Source organism: Aquila chrysaetos, chromosome 9, assembly GCF_900496995.4.
Source record: "Aquila chrysaetos chrysaetos chromosome 9, bAquChr1.4, whole genome shotgun sequence".
NCBI classification, from domain to species: Eukaryota; Metazoa; Chordata; class Aves; order Accipitriformes; family Accipitridae; genus Aquila; species Aquila chrysaetos.
The window spans coordinates 25,006,333-25,024,907 of record NC_044012.1 but is presented as its reverse complement, the minus strand read 5'-3'; the positions used below and the strand labels follow the sequence as shown (position 1 = coordinate 25,024,907).

Genomic DNA, 18,575 nt, shown 5'->3' with positions numbered 1-18,575 from the left:
CTGTCAGGGTAGGGAATACCCATGGTCCAGACAGGCTGGGGAGGGAGTGACAAGATCCGTAACCCCCATCCCAATCGTTTGCAGTCAGAAATTTGGGGAGAGTCCAGCTTGGACTACTGGAATGGGTAGATTTAGGTATGGGAGGGGTGGGATGTGTGCTTGTGGGGACGGAGGTTATCTTGCGATGACTCTGATGCTGAGATCTGAGATGCTTTGAGATCTTGAGTGTCCAAAGAAACCGGTGCCTTCTGTCTGTAGCCAGCAAGCCCTGGCGTGGCATTTCTGTGCTCTTTGCTCAAGGAAGCCACCGTGACCCACCCAGGGCAGCCAATCTCCCTGCCATGGATGGATCCACCTCTGATTTTATCCCATCACCCCTGGTTTTTAGGCCCTGGCGAATGTGATGTGATCCAAGACACTCAGGACAGGAAAGAGCCATTCCCTTGTCCTTGCTGCGATGCATTTTGCTCTGGTTATATGCGTTAAAGCCTTAGGGCTGAGCATGAGCTCCCGGATGCTCAGACTCGAGACAGAAGGGAAAGGGGACAATGAGATTTGCTGGTGACAATGTGGCACATGAGTCATAGCTTGACAGGACTTGGCGGCCCCGAGGAAGCAGTGCTCACCAGTCCGGCCCAGTCCAATGAGGCTCCGTGCTGGGGCTCGTTCCACACGTGATTAGCCCCGCAGCCCGGATGCAATGCTGTCAGAGCGGGTGCCCAGCCGTGGGTGCTGCCACCCACGCAGAGGGGGAAGATGGGGTCAGGTTTTCAGCTCGCATCCTCAGCCTCCCGCAGCCCTGTCCCAGCCCAGCCTCTTTCAGCTGAGTTAAAGACCCCGATAGCTCGTCTGTGTTCCCCCTTTTGTGGTTATTTCCAACAAGATCTCAATTATTTCTCAGCTTCCAGTTTCTGAAATCCTTCCCTGTGCTGCTACCACTGTTGTGGACTGGTCCCTGATCCTGTTTGCCTGGTCTGAGAGCTGAAGTCCCGCTGTGTGGCTGTTAGCGTGTCAGTCCGGGCACTCATTCCTACCCTTGCTCTGCTCATTTTGGCCTTGAGCATGCTTCCTTCCTCCTCCTCCTCCTCCTCCTGTTAAAGGATTGTCTCCCACTGGGGTCTGGTTCATGCCTGAGCTGCTGTGAGCTCAGCACAACTAGGGCATGGGAAGCCTGGCCCCATACCTGGCTCTGCCGATGGCTTTGGGTCTAACGTCCTGGAAGCTGAGACCAGCTCAACTCATTGCAAGTGAGTTGCAAGAGGAGGTGGCTCAGGGAAGGTCCTGCTTGTGCGAGTTGTCCCAGCCCTGCTTGCCGTGGGGACACCCCCCTCACTCTAGACCTGGCCCCACGGGTGCTGGGAGTACTCTGTGCCCCATGTCCCCCAGGAGGTATCTGGGCTGGAGCACTTGAGGTCCTGATTTCCCACCGTTGGTGAGCGACCCAAGGCAAACGGGGTTTTGGTTTGGGTGCTCCGGACCTCGGTTTGCCTCCCTGCAATAACCGCATTCCTCCCTGCACCCCCTCCCCACAAAAAGATGTTGGAGGCGTTTGTGGCCTGTCGCAACGGAGGGGCTGGGTCTGGCCAGCCCAGACGGAGACGATTTGATCCAAAGAAATCCGAATTCACCCCCGAGGAGGCTGTGACTCAGATTCGCCAGGCTGCGTTCCCATCCGCCGCGCTGCCTGCGGCTGTGGTGGGCGGCAGGAGGAGAGGTTGCCATAGAGGGTCTGAACGCCACCGCCAAATCCTCACGGCTTCGCCTTTACGCCGCTGCGGATCCCCGGGGAGGGTAACCGGAGGGGTGGGGGGGCCCGCTGCTCGTGCTCCCTGTTAGCCACGGTCACCTCCGCAGTCACCAGAGCACATTCAACCCAGCAGCTCCGGCACGGGAACCCTGCCTCTGAGGGAGCTCCCTACAAGCGTGGGCAGCCCAGGGGAGGCATTGCCCTCCCTTTGCCTTCGTTAATAAGCAAAGGCGAGGGGCGAGCCCCCCATCCTCTTGCCAGTCCCCCCCCCCTCTTCTCCGCCGCCCCCGGCTCGTTGTTTGCTGTAGCACAGCCCTCCCCGCCACCTCCCTTCCCTGGGTTGTTGCAATGGACTCTCCCAATGCTCAGCGTGTGTGTCGGAGGCTGCGGCGTTAACCAGGCTGGGTCTGGTACCCGTGAGCTGTTTTCCTGCCATATCGTTGCCGGACCATCCTTCCTCGCAGCGCAGGAGGCAGACGCCGAAAGGAGGGCTGGAGCAGAGTGAGGGTTGAAACAGGTAAGGAGAGAAGGAAATGCCTTTTATATGGCAGATCCCCCTCCTCTCCCCGCTGCTTTTAATTAGCATCCTCGGAGCCGCCGTTTGATGGATTAGGGGTTCGGCTTCTTTCCACTCGGTGTGGCCATTTTGTCCTGGAAAACCTTGCCTCTAGCCTTGCTCTGTCTTTTTATGTGCATGTTTAGTAGCCTCTTGTCATCTCTCCCGTGCTGTCGTAGGGCCGGGGAATCTCTGCTGATGGGGATTGGGATTTCGTTGCAGGGATGGGTATTTATCATGGTGGTACCGGCAGGTTTTGGGGAGGGAGAGTGGCGTAGCTCTCTGGGGGTGGCAAAGGGGGGCGTTGGAAGATGACCTTGGACACAGGCGATTTAAAACTCTACTCCTTTGTCGCCATGTTCTTACAGTTCTGCAAAAAGGCTGGGGGCTGCGGTGGCGGGGACACGGACCCAGACGAGCCCTAACATGGGACCTCCCGGGGAGGGGTTCAGGGTGTGCGGCGAGGCAGGGCTGCATCAATTGCTGGCTCCAGTCGGACACATGGCAGGAAGAAACGGGTCCGGAGTCCAATAACCTTGTCTAGGGCTGGCAGTGACTACTCCGGCTAATGCCAGGACGGGGCTGGCAGGGCCAGCGGTGTGTTTTTGCAACCAGAAGAGCGTTTTTGGGACACCCCCCAGGCTTTTGCCTATAGGGTGGCTGTACAGTCGATGACATTTCTGACTTCCTTGTGAAATCAAACCCCTGATCTCAAAAGCATCTGTCACTGACCATTGGCTTGGCCGCTCGAGGCCCCCTGGCTCGTGCAGAGCAGCCTCTCTGTCACGGAACTGAGCTATGACCTTGCTTGCTGGCCTGTCCTCTTCCTCAGCAGGTATTTGGCCTTTCTTTGCTCCCCTCTTCCTTTTGCCAGTTCCCTATACGTCACGGTCCGTATAACGGCATCCCGTGGCATGGCCGCATTGGGAGGCACTGCAGGGAGCTGCCAGCCCGGCTGGAGCAAAATGACCTTGGCTGTGAATAGGCTCCTTCCAGAGGCCTCAGGTGCCAACAGATTTAATCCAAGGAGGGGGGCCGGGGGGGTCCCCAGGATGGGTACAGGGCTGGGGTTGCTCCCAGCCAGCCAAGGAAGAGAGGGCAATGGGTGAATTAGTGATTTTATGCTGTTTAAAAGCACCTGCCTGGCTTCATGCAGAAATTTGGGGGGCCACGCTGTGCTGCAGCACTGTCCCCAGGTTCCTGCTGGCTGCGCAGAGCCAGTGTGGGCTCCCGCCCTGGGGGAGCACTGCCGACAGCCCTGGCTATTTTGGAAGGTCTAATTTTAGCCTCCCTGCTGTGCCCCATCCCCTCGCTTGGGGAAGGGGGGACATGGTGCCGGCTGTGTCCCTCTCCCTGCGGCTCAACTCCTGCCTTGCCATCCGTGCCTGACCACTGTCAGAGATAAAAATAGCCTTCGGGGGGGGGGGGGTGGTCATGCCAGCCCCCACGGCTGGGTCAGCAGCCCCTGTGGCTGCTGCCCATCCCTGTCACGAGCTGAGCTGGGCTCTGCAAGGCTCAGGGGGTATGCTGCCTGCCCTTGGCCTTCGCAGCCTGTGGAGGGGGGGATGCTGGGCTGGGGAAGGGGGGTGCAGGATGCCTGGGATGTGTGGGGACAGGGAGATGCCACCCGCAGGTTAAAGCCTCTGGGATGTATCCGGATGCCCCCTCTCCTCCCCAAAAGCCAGACACCAGGGGTGCTCAGGGTGCCCCCAGCACCCGCTGGCTCTGCCCCAGGCGGCTGGTTCAGCTGCCGCCAACGCCAGCGTCTCTCACCAAACACAACCCACAGCCCAATCCCTTCTGGAAGTCTCCCCAGGGAGAGCGGCCTGGCACATGTGGTCCCCAGCGCCCGCTCTGCCACCGCAGCCAGCCTTGGGTTGCTGGATTGGAGCCGGGGACACAGCCGGGCCACTGTTGGTCAGTCTGGGACCCCTCCAAGGGACCCCCCATCCCAAACCTGCCTCCTTGAGTCCCCTTGGCCCAGGGTACCATCACACAGCACTGTGGCTGCCCTGGAAGGCTTTGGGGGGGGACCCCTGTGCCCTTGGGGGGGGCTGGTCCCCTCGCCATCCCTCCAGGGTCGGTGTCACTCTATCCTACGGTCCCTGAGAAAATGGGGGCGGCTTTGGTCAGGCCTAGTTTTTGGTAGTGACTTGCAGTTGTGGGTGGATGGACTGGGAAGCAGTGATGTCCCTGGTGCCCCCTACACGACTCCCTTGTCCTCTGGCCTTTGTGGGGATGGACACGGAAGGGTCAGATTTGGGCTGCAGCCCAGCCTGGGGGGTGCTGCGGTGTGTCCCCCTCCCACCAGTGATGGGCAGGGGTGTCCCCTGACCCGCACTGTCATTGGGGACCCACCATCCTTGGGGTCACTCTGTTCCCTGCTGATGTCAGCTGAGCCACCTTAGAGGGGTCCCCAGGGTCCCACCCCAGCACCATGACCCCCCTCTGCCCCGGGGTGTCCTAAGCTGGGGAGGGGGGGGGAGGCAGCTGTGTGGCCACACCCCCTGGAGCTCACTGGCTGAACAGCTGGGCTGTGCCTCCATGGCCCCATTGATGCTGGTGGGGTGGCCACACCCCCTGCAGCTCATTGGTCCTTGGCCCAGCCACACCTTCCTGGCCCCGTTGAGTGGATGGCGTGGCCTTTTCCCTCAATGGGTTGGGTGGGCTGGTGGGGGGATATTGGGGGTCCCCATGGCCTGGGGGGGGCCTGGCCTGCTGGGGGTAGGAGATGGAGGGCCTGTGGGACCCTCCTGCTCCTTGCTGGGATCGGTCACTGCTGGGATCCCCAGTGGGGGTCCAAGCTTAGGGGCATTACAGCCCTGCAGAGCTCTGGGCTTGGACCTCCCTGTCCCCAAGGGACACCGGGGTCCCTGGAGGGGCAGATGGGGCAGGTGGCCTTGCAATGGCAGGGGAGACGTGGGCCAACCCCCTCATCTTTCAGCTTGTCTTGTTTGTCCATGCAGATCCGTCCTCTCTCTCACCGTATCGAACCTGTGGGTGCCATGCTCCCTTCTCCCGCAGATTTATTTATTTAGGAAGTGCCGTTGGGTTTTGGTTCAAATAAGCAGCTGGGGAAAAGAGACAGAGGGAGGCAAACACATGCCATAGCTTGTGCTCAGCCATATTATTAGACATTGGAGAATACACCTTGGATCCCACCCTGAGGTCAATGGGTGTCTAAATCCTACAGAAACGTGGGCACCCATGAAAACTTTGATCCTCCAAGTGAGGGGAGAGGGCACCTGAGCACGGGGGGCTGGCATGGACCCAGTGTCCCCCAGAGCTGTCCCCATCCTGGCCCCCGCTGCGGGTGCCTGGCCCCGAGCTGGGCTCACTGCGCCCGGGTGCCTGCCCTGGGGTGAGCCCCCCTGCCACCTCACTATGGAGTGGGGGAGCCCCAAATCCTCCTCTTTCCATCTGAGATGGGGAAAAAAGTGCTGCGGGTGCTGGTGGGGGGAGCTCAGAGTGGAGCAAACCCCGGGGTGAGGTGGGATGCGGAGCCATTTCCACCCTAAAATGGCCCCTGCTTGTCTCTGGGCTCCTCAGGTCCGGGCCGGCATCCAGGGTCCTCCCACATCCTCTGCCAGCCGGTGCCACACGGATGGGTAGCGCCGTTGCCCGTCTCCCTGCATCCCACCACGGCCCCCAGGTGTGAGGGTGCAGCCCCCGACGCAGAGACACACCATCCCCCCCCCCCCCCCCCAAATCCCGGTGTCCTGGACGATCCCACCGGCACCATGGATGAGAGCTTCCGAGACCGGACGGCGTTCATCCGAGGCGCCAAGGACATCGCCAAGGAGGTGAAGAAACACGCGGCCAAGAAGGTGAGCAAGGGCATGGACCGCGTGCAGGATGAGTACACCAAGCGCTCCTACTCCCGCTTCGAGGAAGAGGAGGATGATGAAGATTACCCACCCCAGGACGGCTACTACCGAGGGGGCGAGGGGGCCAACGAAGAGGAGGGGGCTTCCAGCGATGCCACCGAGGGTCACGACGAGGAGGACGAGATCTATGAGGGCGAGTACCAGGGCATCCCCCGGCATGACTCACTGAAGACTGGGGAGCGGTTGGGGGCTGAGGCGGCTGTCGGCGCCTTTGATGACAGCGAGGGACAGCGACGGAAGGACAAGGAGGAGCTGGCGCAGCAGTACGAGCTCATCCTGCAGGAGTGTGGCCACGGCCGCTTCCAGTGGACCCTCTACTTCGTCCTGGGACTGGCCCTCATGGCTGACGGCGTGGAGGTCTTCGTGGTGGGCTTCGTCCTGCCCAGTGCAGAGAAGGACATGTGCCTCTCCGACTCCAACAAGGGCATGCTGGGTGAGGAGGGGACGGGGTAGGGTGCTGGGACATGTCGGGGGACAGGAGCAGGTAGAAGGATGGGGGGGGCATGAGTGGATGGAGGGACATGGGGGGACATGGAGGGGTGCTGGGAGAGGAGGCATGTGGAAAGATGTGGGGGGACATGGAGGGACATGGGATGTGGGGGCACATGAGCAGATGGGGAGTTGAGGGGACACCGAGGGTATGGGGGACAAGAGCAGATGGCGGATATGGGATGACACGGATACGGGGGATGAGCAGATGGGGGATATAGGGTGACAGGAGCAGATAGGGGGACATAGAGGGACACAGGAGGGACAGGGGACATGGGGAGATGTGGGGAGGGACGAGCAGATGGGAACATGGAAGGACATAGGGGATATGGGGGGACATAGGCAGCTGAGGAGATGGAGGGACATGGAGGGTATAGGGGATGAGGGCAGATGGAGATATGGAGGGACACGGATATGGGGACACACAAGCAGATGGGGATATGGAGGGACATGTGATGTGGGGGCACATGAGCAGATGAGGGGACATGGTGGGTATGGGGGACATGGGACAAAATGACCAGATGGGGATACGGAAGGATGTAGAGGGACACGAGTATGAGCAATGTTAGCGGGTATGGGGTGACACGAGCAGATAGGGGATATGGGGGGACATGAGGGATGGGGGGACACAGGGAGATGTGGGGAGGTACGAGCAGGTGGGGACATGGGGAAACATGAGCAGACAGAGGGATGTGGAGGGACATGGAGGGTCCTGGGAGCTATGGGGATGTGGAGGGACATGAGGGCATACAGGGATGTGAGAGGACATGGGGGGACATGGGGACATGTGGGGATCAGAGACACACAGGTGGAGGTGGGGGACATGGGAAGTGTGAGGATGGGGAAGGACAAGGGGGACTCAGGGAGATGTGGGGGGACGTGGGAGATATGGAGGGTCACAGCAGGTATGGGGGGAGGGTGGGACATGAGAAAATATGGGGGAGATGGCAGGACAGGGGGAGATTGGGGGCCACAGGGAGGTGTGGGGGGACACAGGAGATGTGGAGCTATGGGGGGACAGAGGCAACATGGGGGGACATAGATGTGGAGGGATGCAAGGAGATATGGGGGTACGGGGGGACGTGGGAGGACATGGGGGCACAATCCAGGGGGTATGGAGCGACATGGGGTATGGGGGGACACCACAAGATGAGGGAGGGACATGAGAAGATATGGGGGGCCATAAGGCTGGGGGAGGGGGGCATGGAGCTGCAGAGTGAGATGTGGGGGGCCAGGAAGAGATGGGGAAGGAAGTGGCCAGGAAGTGGGGACAAGGAGGGACATGGGGGTAGTGATGGGAACCCTCCCCGGGGTGTAGGGCTCCCATCATCCTCCTTCTCCCAGTCCCACACTGGTCCCCACCTGAACAAAGGGAAGAGGGGGGCTGGGGTGGGGGTGTGAAAGCCACTGCGCAGTCAGGCTGTGATTCATGGCCCCCCCAGCCCTGCAGTCCCTCCCGGCTTATCTCCCTCCTGCAGCCAGGCATGGCGGCAGGGGGGCTGAGGCAGAGCCCCCCCCATCCCTCCTGCCCAGAGCTGATAAGGGGATGCTGAGAGCGGGTTTGGGGGGACTGCAGGCGGCTGTGTTGGCTGCAATGCGGTGTGTTCCCCGCTTCTCCATGGTGCCTGCTGCAGCCTGAGCACCCTCCCCATCCCAGGTGTTACTGGTCCCCCGCTCCTTCCCTGAGACCTGGCAAACTTGGGGCAGGAGTAGGGGCTGGATGCGGAGGACATGGGGAATGCTGGGGAGCCGGCTGGGGCTGGGGACATCTCTGCACCCCCCATCCGATGGTCCCCAAGCAGAGCAGGGAGGACAACGCAGATGTCTGCCCTCCACCCCCCCACTTATACGTGGGGGTCGGTCCCCTCCTCCCTGCGAGGGGACCCAGGCATCCTGGCTGTGCTCAGTTCAGGGTGGGGGGTGTCACTGAGACCCCCATGGGACCCCAACACCGAGCCCCTGCCCCGATCACTGTCACCCTCCACCGGGTAACTTGGGGTGTGGGTTCCTGGGTCCCCCAGGACTGATGGCACTGTGTCCCCCGGTCCACCCCCCAGGGCTCATCGTGTACTTGGGCATGATGGTGGGCGCCTTCCTGTGGGGCGGGCTGGCCGATCGCCTGGGCCGAAGGCAGTGCCTCCTCATCTCCCTCTCCGTCAACAGCGTCTTTGCCTTCTTCTCCTCCTTTGTCCAAGGCTACGGCACCTTCCTCTTCTGCCGCCTCCTCTCAGGCGTGGGGTAAGGGCGGGGCACGGTGTCGTGTAGGGGACCCAGGTGTCCGGGCCCCCCATGTTGGGGGCTGAGCTCCATCCCTTGCTGTGCCGAAATGCCCTGTTTGTTGTGGCGGTGGGGATGCCGGCGCGGGTGGTGATGCTGTGCTGCCCTCCGTCCCCCAGCATCGGTGGCTCCATCCCCATTGTCTTCTCCTACTTCTCGGAGTTCCTGGCGCAGGAGAAGCGCGGGGAGCACCTGAGCTGGCTCTGCATGTTCTGGATGATCGGGGGCATCTACGCCTCCGCCATGGCTTGGGCCATCATCCCCCACTACGGTAAGAGCTTCCTGGTACCGGAACATGCAGCGAGTTTGGTGGGTCTCAGCACCACCACTATGTCCTGTCCCATCTCCATAGGCTGGAGCTTCCAGATGGGCTCAGCGTACCAGTTCCACAGCTGGAGGGTCTTTGTCCTGGTCTGCGCCTTCCCCGCGGTCTTTGCCATTGGGGCGCTCACCACCATGCCCGAGAGCCCCCGCTTCTTCCTGGAGGTGAGTGGACCGGGGAGCATGCAGGGCCGTATCCTGCTGGGGGGGTGGTGATGGTGTTGTGGGTGCAAGCAGGGTCCCTGAGAGGGTGGTGGGATGGTGGGAAGCTGGGCAGGGACCCTGAGCTGGTGGCAGAGATGGGGGGACCCAGGCAGGGACCCCCAGGTGGGTGGTGGAACCTGGGTGAGGTCCCTGAGTAGGTGGTGGAAAAGGGGAGAGCCAGGCAGGGACCCCAAGTGGGTGATGGAGATGGCGGGACCCAGGCAGGGACCCCCAAGTGGGTGGCGGGATGGGGGCAGGGACCCCCAAGTGGGTGATAGGACCCAAGCAGGAACCCCAAGCAGGTGACGGAGATGGAGGGACCCAGGCAGGGACCCCCAAGTGGGTGGTGGGACATGGGGGGACCCGGGCAGGGACCTCTAAGTGGGTGACGGGGCACAGGCAGGGACCCCAAGTGGGTGATGGAGATTGGGTCACCTACACAGGGACCCCCAAGTGGGTGGCAGGACCCAAGCAGGGACCCCAAGTGGGTGGTGGGACTGGGGCAGGATTGGTCCTGGGGTGAGCCCGGGCTCTGCCTTGCAGAATGGCAAGCATGACGAGGCTTGGATGGTGCTGAAGCAAGTCCATGACACCAACATGCGGGCCAAGGGCCACCCCGAGAGGGTCTTCTCGGTAAGGTCCCCCCCACCCCAGGGCTGAGCCTCCAGGCACCTGGCAGCCTGGGGGTGGGGTCCTCAAGGAGCAGGGGGCTGCAAATTCCCACCTCTGGGAAAAGCACCTCCCGGAGGGGGTCAGCCCTGCTTTAACGGATGGGGAAACTGAGGCACGAGGTGGGGACGGGTCTCACCTGGGAGCTTTGGCCAAGGCTGGTGCTTCCCAGTATCCCCAAATCGTCCCCGCCTCTGCCACCCTGCAGGTCACCCACATCAAGACCATCAAGCGGGAGGACGAACTCATCGAGATCCAGTCGGACACCGGCACGTGGTACCGGCGCTGGCTCGTCAGATTCTTCAACCTCTCACAGCAGGTGAGGCCAGATCCTGCCCCAGGGTGGACACACTCCCCTGCTGTGTCCCCTTGTCACCTCTCGTGTCCCCCCCCCCTCCATAGGTGTGGAGCAACTTCCAGCAGTGCTTTGCGCCCGAGTACCGCCGCATCACGCTGATGATGATGGCCGTGTGGTTCACCATGTCCTTCAGGTGGGGCTGGGGGGACCCGCCAGCTGTGCTGGGGTGGGACGCTGGGGTCAGCCCCAGAGGCGGGGGGCATCCAGCGGTGCTGTCAGCCCACAGCATGGCCAGAGCCAGGCAGCGCCAGAATGGGATGGACAGCACTGGGATGGGACTGGGATGGGACTGGCAGCGCTGGGATTGGATGGGCAGCACTGGGATGGGACTGGGATGGGACTGACAATGCTAGGATGGGACTGGGATGGGATGGACAGTGCTGGGATGGGACAGGCAGCACTGAGACAGGACTGGAATGGGACGGGCAGCACTGGGATGGAGCCGGACAGCACTGGGATGGGAGTGGGATGGGATGGGCAGCACTGGGATGGGACTGGCAGGGGGACAGACAGCACTGGGACCGGACGGACAGCACTGGAATGGGACTGGCAGTGGGTCGGACAGCACTGGGACAGGACAGGCAGCACTGGGACGGGACGGGCATCGTGGTGCCCGGGTTCAGCCCCTCTCTCCCCGCAGCTACTACGGGCTGACGGTCTGGTTCCCGGACATGATAAAGCACCTGCAGAACATCGAGTACGCCTCACGCACCAAGCTCTTCACCCACGAGAAGGTCCGGCATTTCACCTTCAACTTCACCCTGGAGAACCAGATCCACAAAGGCGGGGAGTACTTCAACGACAAGTGTGTCCTGGGGGGTGCTGAGGCTGGGCCTGCTCGTTGCATGAGTGGAGGTGATGAGCCGGACTCTTCCCCCCTGCATTCCAACCCCACCAGGTTCATTGGCCTGAGGATGAAATCGGTGACGTTCGAGGACTCGCTCTTTGAGGAGTGCTACTTTGAGGACATCACCTCCAGCAACACCTTCTTCAAGAACTGCACCTTCATCTCCACTGTCTTCTACAACACAGGTCGGGGGGGGGGTCAGGACGGTCCCCAAGGGGGTGACAGAGATGGGGGGGGGTGACCCCACCAAACCCCTTCTCCATCCCCACAGATCTCTTTGAGTACAAGTTCATCAACAGCGAAGTGGTGAACAGCACCTTCCTGCACAACAAGGAGGGCTGCCAGCTGGACTTCAGCGACGACAACAATGCCTACATGATCTACTTCGTCAGCTTCTTGGGCACCTTGGCCGTCCTCCCCGGGAACATCGTCTCGGCTCTCCTCATGGACAAGATCGGCCGCCTTCGCATGCTGGGTGGGCATTGAGGAAGAAATATTTTACGCTGCGGGTGGTGAGACACTGGCCCAGGTTGCCCAGAGAGGTGGTCGATGCCCCATCGCTGGAGACATTCGAGGTCGGGATGGACGGGGCTCTGAGCAACCTGATTGAGTGGGAGATGTCCCCACTCATGGAGTGGGGTTGGACTAGGTGACCTTTAAAGGTCCCTTCCAACCCAAACCAGTCTATCATCTCCTGCCTCAGTTTCCCCTCCCCGATGCGGCAGGCGGGAAGGATGCTCATCCCCTTTCCCAACCCTGACCTGTCCCCGTGTCCCACCATAGCCGGCTCCAGCGTGATGTCCTGCGTCAGCTGCTTCTTCCTCTCCTTCGGCAACAGTGAGTCGGCCATGATCGCACTGCTCTGCCTCTTCGGCGGCGTCAGCATTGCCTCCTGGAATGCCCTCGATGTGCTCACTGTGGAGCTCTACCCCTCCGACAAGAGGTGCGGGCAGCCCCCACAAGGGTGCTGGGGGCAAGGTGTGGGGTGCTGGGTGCAAGATGTGGGATGCCAAGTGGGAGAGTTTGGGTGCCACTTGGGAGGTTTTGGGTGCTGGTTGCAAGATGTGGGGTGCCAGGTGTGAGGTTTTGGATGCTGGGTGCCAGATTCGGGTCCTGGGGGTGAGGTTTTGGATGCCAGGTGCAAAGCACGGAGGGGTAGATGCAGGGTTTTGGGTGCTGGTTTGAAGATGCAGAGTGCCAGGTTTGAGGTTTTTGGGTGTCAGGTGTGAGGGCTTGGGTGCTGGGTGCAAGACATAGGGTGCTGGGCGCAAGGTTTTGGGTGCTTGGTGCAAGGCATGGGGTGCTAGGTGCAAGGTTTTGGGTGCTGGTTGCAAGATGTGGGGTGCTGGGTGCAAGGTTTTGGTTGCCAGGTGCCAGTTGTGGGGTGCAGGGTGCCAGGTGTGAGGTGCTGGCTGCAAGGCATGGGGTGGAAGGTGCTGGGTGTGGGGTGCCAGGTGCAATGTTTTGGGTGCTAGGTGTGAGGGTGTGGGTGCCAGGTGTGAAGTTTGGAGTGCTGGGTGCCAGCTGCCAGATCTGGGGTGTTGGGTGCCGGTTGTGGGGTGCTGGGTGTGTGGTACTGGCTGCTGGGTATAAGGTTTTGGGTACCAGCTGCAAAACATGGGCTGCCAGCTGTGAATTTTGGGGTACCACCTGCACGCCATGGGTGCAACCCTACGGGATGCAGGCCAGAAGCGATCCCTTGGGGCCACCGGCTGCTATGTCACCCCCACCTCTGCTTTGTCCCCATTCCCTCCCCAGGACGACGGCCTTTGGCTTCCTCAATGCCCTTTGCAAGCTGGCGGCCGTGCTGGGTATCAGCATCTTCACCTCCTTTGTGGGCATCACCAAGGCGGTGCCCATCTTCCTGGCCTCCGCCGCCCTGGCCCTCGGCAGCTCCCTCGCCTTGAAATTGCCGGAAACTCGGGGGCAAGTCTTGCAGTGATGGGGGGGGAAGGCTGAGGGAGAGGAATCCCCCCCCTCCCCAACTGCCACCACCACCACCTCCCTGTGCCAACTGCCCCCCCCACCCCCCCAATCCCAGCTCCCCTCCTTGCCCCCCCCCACCGGGGGATTAGTCTTGTTAGACACTGTGAAACGTCTTCTTGGAGCATTTGGGATCTTTTTCATTTGCACTTGGAACCCCCCCAAAACCCCCTGCCTCCCCCTTTAAGCTCCCCCATTTCTTTTCTTGGTGTCATCCCCTCTGTGAATAGCTGCTCGCTCCTGGGGGGCTGCGGGGGGCTGAGGGTGGGGGGTTGGGGGTGCCTTGGCCTCACAGGGTAGGGGGGGACAGGGCCTCTGTCCCCCCTCCCGGCCAGGCCTGGGGAGGAGGAGGAGGAGGAGGAGGAGGAAGGCTCCGTCCTCAGCCCCATGGCAGGGATGGGGTGGTGGTGGCTCTGTGACTCAGTTTCTCCATCCGGAAGGACGGTGTCCAGCGCTGCCCGGGGTGAGGTCAGCGGGTGACGGGGTCTCCATCTGCACCCCAGGAGGATTTGGGGGGGGGGGGTACCTTGGGTTGCACGGCCTTTTGGGTTGCAGGACCCCTTGGGGCGCACAGCACCTGGGCATGCACAATGCCTTGGGGTGCACGGCACATTGGGGTGCTCGAGCCTTCGGGGTGCACAACCTTTTTGGGTGCATGGCACTTCGAGATGCATTGCATGTTGGGGTGCAGATCCTTTTGGGGTGCATGGTTTGTTGGGTTGAACTGCACGTTGGGGTGCAAAACCCCTTGGGGTGCATGGCACCTTGGGGTGCACAACACTTTGGAGTGCACAACGCCTTGGTTTGTGTGGCATTTTAGGGTGCATGCTGCCTTGGGGTGCATGGTGCCTTGGGGGGGGTGCAAAGCCCCTTGGGGTGCACGGTGCTTCAGCATGCACAGCACCCCACGGTGCCCGGCACTTTGGGGTGCACAAACCTTGGGGTGCAGAGTCCCTCATTGAGCACAGCCCCCTGGGGTGCCGCCGGCCCATTGCACCTCAGGGTGCAGCAAGCCCTGACCACAGCAGCCCCTCATCTAATTTTGGGGTGCAGGGCCCTCCCCCCCACCTTCACCAGGCACTGCCCAGCTATGGCTGGGTGCCCCGAGGCATCACCCATGGCTGCTGCTGGCCTTCGCGTGATGCCTCCCAGCTCGTCGATTCGGGTTCGTGGTGGGGGTGCAAGGGCTGCCCCAGACACAACCCCCTTGGATGGGGGCGGGGCTGGGGGACACAGTTGCGTTTTGGGGTGCAGTGGCGTGGGAACTCCCAAAACTGCCTTTTTTTTTTTTTTTTTTTTTTAAACTCGTTTTTAAAGGATTTTCTTTCTTAGGGGTGCTGGGGGGGGGCGTGGGGTGCTCCCTGCACCCCCTTTTCCCCCCCACGCCCCCTTTCTCCCCAGCCCAGAGCACAAAACCACCAGCGGTTTGCAAAGCACAAAGCAGCGCCCAGATGCAGCACCGGGGACACCCCCCCCCCCAAAAAAGGTGGGGTACGGGGGGGGGGCCTGGGGCTGTGCCCCCCCCGGATCGGTCCCCAGCAAGAGATGGGAAGTGTTGGTCTATGCAAAAGCGCTTCAGAGGCCCCCGGCAGCCCCCCAACATCACAGGCAGCCCCACAATATTTAGGGCAGCCCCCACCCCCCCAGCATCGTGAGCAGCCCCCCCTCTAAGCGATCGAGCGGTGTGTGCTTCTCCTCCTCCTCCTCCTCCTCCCCATCCTTCGGTGTAGCTGGTCCTTTGGGGAGCACCCCTGTAGTTCTGTCCGTACGCAGTCGTGCCGTGCTGTAGTTTTTAGATGTTTGTAAATTAATTAAACAAAAACAAAAAAACCAAACAAAACCCAACCCAACCTCACCAGAAAAAAAAATAGTCCCCCCAAATGACCCAAAATACCCCATCCCACGCGGAAGGATTATCCAGCTGCCATTTCCAAGTTGCTCCTGAGGGAGCATTTATTTTTTCGCGTGCAGGAGATTGCCAATCTACTTAAAAATTAAAGTAATTTGGGGGGGGGATGGACATGACACACACCCCCGAAATCCTCCCCCAAGGTGGGAGCGGGTGGTGGGAGAGAGGCTGCGTGGATGATGTGGTCAGGGTGGGACCCATTGGGTGGCTGGGGTGATGCGGGGTGGGGGGGTCACCCCAATATTTTTGCCCCCCCCCCTCCAAATTTGGGCTCTGTCCCCACTGTGGCGTCACTGAAGGAGGGGACACACACACACGACACCTGGCGCTGCTGTCACTGATTCCTGGGTGACTGCCTGTCCCCAGCAGCCGCATCGCCGTGGCGCTCGTGCTTGGAGCCCCCCAAACACGGGGGCCGGGGGGGGACATGGGGGTCACTTTCCCATTGTTGGGGGGTCTTGGCGACGATGGCGAGAGCGTGCAGGGGTCCGGCCAGTTCGGCGCGAAGGGCAGCATGGATCAGGCGATGCCGCTGCAGCGGGGGCAACCCGGCGAAACGCCCGCTCACCACCACCACCGCAAAATGGGTTTCAGCACCGGGGGGGCCACCGTGGCGGGAACTTTCATCCAGGACTTGGAGGTGGGTGGGCTGCAGGGCTGCATCCAGCTTGGTACGGATGGCGTGGGCCAGAGGGCCGTCCCCCATGGCCCGCAGCCCCCGGCCAGCAGCCGCCAGGAGGGGACCCCGCATCCGGAGGGGTGGGCTGCAAGGGAGAGAGAGAGAGAAAGGGGGCGTTTGCGGGGGTGCTGGGGGAGCTGTAAGGAGTGGTGGGGGGGTTGGTGGGGTCTGCAGGATTGGATGTTGTAAATGGGGGTGAGAGGAATGGGGGGATGGGGGGGTGTCCATGGGGGGTGGTGGTTAAGGGTGATGATTTTGGGGAGGGTCTGTGGGATCCGACCCCATTTACGGGGGGGCTTGTATGGGGGAGGTGAGTCTGGGGGGGCTCTGCAGGACCAGACCTTGTAAATGGGGGTGAGAGGAAGCAGGGGGATAGGGGGGTTCCATGGGGGGGTGGTTAAGGGTGATGATTCTGGGGGGGACTCTGTAGGACCAGACCCCATTTATGGGGGTGGCAGGAAGGGGGATCTGGGGTTGTATGGGGGGGTTTAGAAGAGGGAAGGGAATCGGGGGGGGGGGGGGGCTTTGCAGGACCAGACCCCATTTATAGGGGTGGCAGGAGGGAGGGGTTGGGGTTGTATGGGGAGGGTGTGAGTTTGGGGGGGCTTTGCAGGACCAGACCCCATTTATGGGGGTGGCAGGAGCAGGGGGGGTGGGGGGGGGGTCTGCGGGAGCTGAGGCTGTAAGGGGGGGGGGGGGTTGGGGGGCTTTGCAGGATCATACGTTGTAAATGAGGGTGAGAGGAAGGGGGGATGGGGGAGTCTATGGGGGGGTGGTGGTTAAGGGTGATGATCTGGGGGGGGTCTGTAGACCTGACACCATTTATGGGGGTGGCGGAGGGGTTGTATGGGGAAGGTGAGGTGGGGTGGACTGCAGGATCAGACCTTGTAAATGGGGGTGGCAGGAGGAGGAGGACGTGGGGTTGCATGGTGGGGGGTTAACATAGGGTGAGTTTGGGAGGGGGCCTGTAGGATCAGACCCCTGTAAGTGGGGGTGGCAGGAAGGGGGGGGGGGCATGGGGTTGTATGGCGGGAGAAGTTTGGGGGAGCTCTGCAGGACCAGATCCTATAAATGGGGGGGGTGTTGCATTGGGGGGGGGTGAGTTTGGGGGGGCTCTGCAGGATCAGACCCTGAAACTAGGGGGGGGTGGTAGCAGGATGGGGGGATAAGGGTCGGTGAGCTTGGGGGGGCTGTGCAAGAAGGGGGGGTGGGGGGGTCATAGGGCAGTGCAAGGCCCGGAGATGAGTTCTGGCTTTTGGGGGGGCGGGGAGAGCCTCGTCGACCCTCAGCCCCCCACCAGAGAGGGGGAGCAGGGAGAGAAGGGCCCCCCTGCCCCCCCCCGGTGTGTGCAGTGCAGTGCAGTGCAGTGCAGTGCAGGGCTGCACCCCCGCCCCCCCCCATGCAATGCAGGGGAGCACCCCCCGTCCCCCCCCCAACCCAACCCAACCCAACCCAACCCAACCCAACCCAACCCAACCCAACCCGTCCCTCACCCGAGCGCCGCTCCGGCTCCGCTCCGCCGCTGAGCACGCTGGGAGATGGAGTCCTGCCCAGCCCCGCCCCGTCACGTGACCCCGGCAGAACTACAGCTCCCAGAAGGCCTTGCGGCCCATTCCCGCCTGCCGGCGCTCCGGGGCGCGTGCGGGGAGCAGGGTGCAAGGTCTAGGGTGTGGGGTGCTGGGTGCAAAGTCTGGGGTGCAGGGTGTGGGGTGCAAGAGGTGGTGGGTGAGGTGTGGGGTGCAGAGCCCGGGGTGCAGGTTGCAAGGTCTGGGTTGTGGGGTGCTGGGTGCAGCGTGTGGGGTGCTGGGTGAACCGGAGAGGCCCCACAGGGTGCTGTGCCCAGCTGGGAGATGGGTGAAGGGACAAAGCCCCCGCCTCGGGGCGGGGGTCCCCGAGCCCTGTGTCACAGTGCTGCGGGACACCCCGTGTCTCACCCGTGTCACCCCGTGGAACGCTGCCTTACACCTCCTGCAGCGCCTGGGGGGATGGTGTGCCTTGTCACCCCGCGTGGGGCCACCTGGGAGCTGGGGTCCCCCATGGGTGCTGTCACCCATCTGCAGTCCTCTGTGTCCCTGTACCCCTCCACTGTGGAGGAGCCCCCACCCCAGGGAACACCCAGGGTCCCCCAGAGCCACCGGGTGTTTGGGGCAGCCCCTGTGGGCACCCATGGGTGCTGGTGGCTCGGCTGGGGTGCGGGATGCCACCAGCCTCTCCGGCCCCACAGCTTTAAGCCATGTGGTGGCCAGACCCATGTCCCCATGGGACGGAGGAAAGTGCCCCCACCCACCGGTGAGGTGGTCACATCTGTGTCCCACTGGTGGGGAGGTGACACCGGTGGGGATGTCCCACCAGTGGGGATGTCACACCAAGGGGGATGTGATCGGACCCATGACTGCCACCCCTGTCCTTGCCGCCTGGCCTGTCCCCAAGGCGGTGGCCAGTGCCAGCTCCTGGGGGGGGCCACGACCCCCCAGCCCCCACCAAGCCACCCCCTGGCATGGCCCCACTCTGCTGTGACCCCCATTGCCCACCCCAGCACCCACCTCGCTGACCCCATCCATCACCTGTCCTGAGTTTGGGGGGGGTCTCAGCATGGCTTGTGCGTTTCCTGCTGATGCCCCCCCCCCCCCCCAGATTTGGGCTGCATCC

The 18,575-nt window shown here is 62.2% G+C and overlaps 2 protein-coding genes across 3 annotated transcripts; one reads left to right on the top strand and one right to left on the bottom strand.

Annotated features, from left to right (window-relative positions):
• Positions 1-1,701: 1,701 nt before the first annotated feature.
• On the top strand, positions 1,702-15,183 carry SV2A (synaptic vesicle glycoprotein 2A). Of its 2 annotated transcripts, none has more exons than XM_030026190.2 (13): positions 1,702-2,264; positions 5,853-6,623; positions 8,737-8,917; positions 9,076-9,227; positions 9,309-9,442; positions 10,025-10,114; positions 10,359-10,469; positions 10,553-10,641; positions 11,149-11,313; positions 11,407-11,540; positions 11,627-11,830; positions 12,139-12,298; positions 13,114-15,183. In XM_030026190.2, exons 2-13 carry the CDS (start codon positions 6,044-6,046, stop codon positions 13,295-13,297), a joined length of 2,184 nt encoding a protein of 727 aa, XP_029882050.1. In that variant the 5' UTR covers positions 1,702-2,264; positions 5,853-6,043; the 3' UTR covers positions 13,298-15,183. The 2 variants fall into 2 exon arrangements, with proteins under 2 accessions (XP_029882050.1, XP_040981561.1); XM_041125627.1 differs by lacking the exon at positions 1,702-2,264 and adding an exon at positions 3,116-3,138.
• Positions 15,184-15,265: 82 nt separating this feature from the next.
• Positions 15,266-17,522, bottom strand: BOLA1 (bolA family member 1). The gene is made up of 2 exons (XM_030026191.1): positions 17,420-17,522; positions 15,266-16,011 (listed from the first exon to the last, which is right to left on the bottom strand). Exon 2 carries the CDS (start codon positions 15,996-15,998, stop codon positions 15,582-15,584), a length of 417 nt encoding a protein of 138 aa, XP_029882051.1. The 5' UTR covers positions 15,999-16,011; positions 17,420-17,522; the 3' UTR covers positions 15,266-15,581.
• Positions 17,523-18,575: the final 1,053 nt, after the last annotated feature.

Coding starts and splice junctions, on each gene's coding strand:
- SV2A (XM_030026190.2), top strand. CDS start 6,044: ATGGATGAGAGCTTCCGAGACCGGACGGCGTTCATCCGAGGCGCCAAG. Junction 9,228..9,308: donor GGCCATCATCCCCCACTACG/GTAAGAGCTTCC, acceptor CCATCTCCATAG/GCTGGAGCTTCCAGATGGGC. Junction 10,642..11,148: donor TGGTTCACCATGTCCTTCAG/GTGGGGCTGGGG, acceptor CTCTCCCCGCAG/CTACTACGGGCTGACGGTCT.
- BOLA1 (XM_030026191.1), bottom strand. CDS start 15,998: ATGCGGGGTCCCCTCCTGGCGGCTGCTGGCCGGGGGCTGCGGGCCATG.